The sequence below is a fragment of the Phaseolus vulgaris genome, chromosome 9, assembly GCF_051622355.1.
Source record: "Phaseolus vulgaris cultivar YP4 chromosome 9, ASM5162235v1, whole genome shotgun sequence".
NCBI lineage: Eukaryota > Viridiplantae > Streptophyta > Magnoliopsida > Fabales > Fabaceae > Phaseolus > Phaseolus vulgaris.
This window is the reverse complement of record NC_143506.1, coordinates 2,801,033-2,805,536: the sequence shown is the minus strand read 5'-3', so window position 1 is coordinate 2,805,536 and position 4,504 is coordinate 2,801,033. Positions and strand designations below refer to the sequence as shown.

The following is a 4,504-nucleotide window of genomic DNA, read 5'->3' as shown; positions in this document are numbered from 1 at the left end:
CTACAAGAGGGCTTTAAATTTATTTTTAATTACACTGATTATTGTCTATTTCTACTATCAACTGTTCTTAATTATTTTGTTATATTATTTATTTCGACTTATCTATGGTGTATCCTGTGTGTAGTAATGTTCATGCATGTACTTTAATTTCTTTTTAGTTATTCTTGACAATTTTTTTAAAATTAATAATTTGAGCGTAATATGTAAAATAATAAAAAACAAATACCAATAAAGAAAGGGTACTGCTACTGCAAGAAGTGCTATTCAATGTGCTTTCTTTCTATCATTCCATTACTTTTTCTTTTTTCTTTTTCTTTATTATCTGATGTTTCACAAGAAACACTATTTTTCCTACCTGTGGAAAGACCTCCTCAAGTTCAGGATATTGACAGTTTTTTTTTTTAATTCTACGGAGATAATTTTTTTTATTTAATAACAAAATTATAAAATTTACTCTCTAACATTTGAATAAAATTATTATTTGTTAAAATATTGTTTTTTCCAATGTTTTATTTAAATGACAACATGAAATTATTCTTCATCTTTTATTTTCATAAAAACTCTGGCTTTCATCTTTCTTTATATGCATGTAATTTGAATTAGGTTGTATATGACTTAGTTTTTCCGTGTTTTTAGTTATTTTAATTTTTTTTTTGTAAGAATTAGTCCTCTACAAAAATAATTCATTATACTGTTTAGTAATTTTAAAGAAATCTATAAAAATTAATCCTGAAAAACTGACATTAGTTTATTCAATCCAGTAAGTTATAGTATATCACCAACAAAGGACAGTCACAAATTTCTGATCTTTTAATATTGTAAATTATTAGTGCATTACTGTGCATGTCGATGAAACGGCCACGTTTTGATATGAACATGACAAAAAAAAAAGAGTGCGAGAGAGAAGAAACAGAGAAAGAGGCACAAATGGAAAACCCTCATTTTGTTTTTCAGAGTTTCAGTGTCTGAGGTAGCTATACCATTGAAGCATGTGTTGTTTTTGAAGAGACTGAGATTGATTTTGGGTTGGTAACTACAGTGCAATGTTCTCACAGTGCCATTTTCTCTCTCACTCTCACTCCCCAATACCCAATTCTTCTCTCTCCCCAACCTTCCGTCTCAGAGCCATGGCGCCCCACACCACGCCTCTTCAACTCAATCGCTTCGTCGAGGTCGGTAACACTGCCGCCGATGCTGCCGGAGAAGTTATTCGCAAATACTTCAGGAAGAACTTCGACGTTCTTCACAAACATGATCTCAGTCGGTTACTTGTTCTCTTTTTCATTTTTATCCCTTTAACTTTTAAAATGTTTTTTTGTTTTCTTTTATTTTAATGTTCATGTTCTGTGCTTTTACTTGATGTTGCAGGTCCAGTAACCATTGCAGATCGATCGGCTGAGGAGGCTATGGTTTCAATCATACTAGACAATTTCCCTTCTCATGCAATGTAACTATTTAATCCTGTCTTCTTCTTGCTGTTGGCGACTAATTGTGTGGATTCTGTTTTCGTCGAAAATGTGTTTTTAGTTGGTATACTTTTGGTCAAAGGTGATCAAGGATCATACACTTTCGTATTGATTAATTTGGTACTCCAAAACATGAGGCTTTAGTCTCTTTTCTCTAAGAATTCATCGTGTTTTTATGAGTACCACAAATACAGCGACTAAAAACATTTTTCTTAGAAAAAAAATGAAGTGAATAGAATGGGACCATTATCGGGTTGAGTCTTGCAGTTACATTGCATGTCATTCAATTCGTTGTAATTCAATAACTGAAATGCTAACATCATTGAAATAAAGTATTTGCTACTAGCTTGAAGGAATTACACACATTGAAGTGAATCAAGGGATTTTACTATTAGAAAACTTGAGTTTGTCAATGCTCCATAGTTCTGCCCTTTAAATTGGTAAATTTGTATTGTAATTATGCAATTTAACTTACAACTAAAACAACTAAACAGGAGAGTAATGTATAATGCTTCTGTTTCCCGGTGCCTAAGTGTATGAGTTATCAGCCCGCTGAATCTATTGCAAAATCCATGAATGCAATAGGATGGTAGATTCTTTGGACTGAAGCTCAACAGTGGATTTTTCAATGAATTGCAGTTATGGAGAGGAAAATGGGTGGAGGTGTAAGGAAAAGACTGCTGATTATGTTTGGATATTAGATCCCATAGATGGGACAAAGAGTTTTATTACTGGTAATTTTCTTTCATGGATTCTTTTATTATTATTGGGTCAGAGTTCCGAGATTTCACTTTGGCTCTGCTTGTTGTGTAACGATTTCAGGGAAACCCGTATTTGGTACTCTCATTGCTCTTCTACAAAATGGAACACCAGTAAGGATCTGTTACCACTTTAATGCTTATCAGACCCATTCACATTTTATTTCCCTTGAATCCATCACAAATTATTGCCACTTTCTTACCTAAGAATGAAGAAAAGCTGGATGTTCAATCATCTTTATTTCTTAAATATTTTAGACAAAATTGAGTCTTTTCTCTTTATACATTACAATATTACAATATGCAAACAAATGAAAAGAAAATGATGCAAAATGTCAACATCAATCAATATAATTTTTTGCTATTAACTGATACACTTACCTGATTGTAAGTGATACTTGGTATGTTTACCAACATAGTGATATTGTAGACAGTGCAGATGAAATTTAAATTGTTTTTGACATCATTCATTTAATCAAGTCATAAAATTTATGTTGTTGAGTTTGGTTTCCTTTTCGATAGATCCTTGGCATAATTGATCAACCTGTATTAAAAGAGAGGTGGATCGGGATAAGTGGAAAGAGATCTACACTGAATGGACAAGAAATATCTACCCGCACTTGTGCAGATCTTTCTCAGGCATACTTGTATGCTTTTCTTATTTTTCCTTAACAAACTTTATTATGAGTTGTTTCCTGATCTTGATTGGTAGAGAGAAAAGAAGGTTGTTAGAAGAGTAGTATACATTCTTTTTCATTATTTGCAGCTTTAGAAATGGCTAGCATAGGTCTACAATGCAGGTATCAAATCTAATTTCATTTCTTCACTATATAGGTACACCACAAGCCCACATCTGTTCAGTGGAGATGCAGAAGAGGCATTCATCCGTGTTAGAAGCAAGGTCTGTTACATTTTTAACGTAAATGGACTCCACATAATATCATGAAAGGATGAAATGTTTAGTCAGAATATTTAGTTTGAGGCATTTTTTTTCCCAATCTTAAGGTTGTTTAGTCCAACTGAAGCATTGATCACAAGTTCAAAAACAAACAGGGTTAGTGCACATTAATCCACTTGTGTTGTAAAATATCTGTTATTGTATTGTTGCTGAAACCACCTTTAATTTAATTTTAAAACCTATACTTATTATTTTTCACCATTTCAAAGTCAGCCTTCTGAACTGAACTACTCAAGTATCACAGAAAATGTGAATCTAAGATAAACTTGGACCTCTTACATTTCTCACTCAGTTAACAGTATTTACATCGCCTGTCTTCTGCTTATTATGTCTCTATGTGCATTAACATCTAACTTTTCTAAGTAAGAAGACTCATCAAATAGTATTGCCAAAATGAAAATTTTCTGTTTTCAAATATATAAATATTATTGTCTTTACAGGTTAAAATTCCATTATACGGCTGTGACTGCTATGCTTATGCACTTCTGTCTTCTGGTTTTGTGGATCTTGTTGTTGAGTCTGGTTTGAAGGTATGCTGCACTCTCACCTTTGGTTGCAGTTTAACTTTTGACCCATGTAGATCAAAAGCCCAAGATGGTTAAAACAATATTTGTTCGTTAAATTTTGAATTTCAGCCATACGATTTTCTTGCACTGGTACCTGTTATTGAAGGTGCTGGAGGTGTCATAACTGATTGGAAAGGGGACAAACTGTTTTGGGAAGCTTCTCCACTTTCAATCGCAACAAGTATATCCTTTGGTCTAATTTCAATATCATTCTTAGATGCGTTTCCTGGTCTTCTGTCACCTTTTGAAAAAATGAAACCCTATGAAATTTTTATGACTTGTTCAATTTCACGTGACAGATTTTAATGTTGTGGCTGCGGGTGACAAACAGATTCATCAACAAGCTCTGGATTCATTGCAGTGGAAGTGATAGCTTGAATTAACCTTCGTTAAGAATAATCTTCTCTAGAAACCGCATCTTGGTTCAGATGTGCATGTATTATCATTCGGCATTAAGTTGAAAACCGTGTAATTGAATGCCTTGCAGAAATTAATCTCTTCAAGCCTGATAAACAAGTTCAAAAATCGACATATAAACAAATTTGAAAATTGGAATTTGAGCGGTTTCAAAATTAAAGAAATTTACGTGTCCACTCGTTTTTCTATCTTGTCTTATTTTATATAAGTTAATGATGCTGTCAAAGCAAACCTGATTATCAAATTAATACAAAATAAACCAAAATAATTTTGTTTTATAATTGAGTTGTGCACAAATTAATGTTATTAGAAAGATATAACACTAGGAAACAACGTACT

General features: G+C 32.7%; 1 protein-coding gene across 1 annotated transcript; it reads left to right on the top strand.

Moving 5' to 3' along the window:
* The first annotated feature begins 934 nt into the window (after positions 1 to 934).
* Positions 935 to 4,329, top strand: IMPL2 (inositol monophosphatase family protein). The gene is made up of 9 exons (XM_068625512.2): positions 935 to 1,260; positions 1,369 to 1,447; positions 2,106 to 2,200; positions 2,289 to 2,338; positions 2,747 to 2,871; positions 3,059 to 3,125; positions 3,623 to 3,712; positions 3,818 to 3,929; positions 4,048 to 4,329. The coding sequence occupies exons 1-9, from the start codon at positions 1,044 to 1,046 to the stop codon at positions 4,116 to 4,118; spliced, it is 906 nt and encodes a 301-aa protein (XP_068481613.1). The 5' UTR covers positions 935 to 1,043; the 3' UTR covers positions 4,119 to 4,329.
* Positions 4,330 to 4,504: the final 175 nt, after the last annotated feature.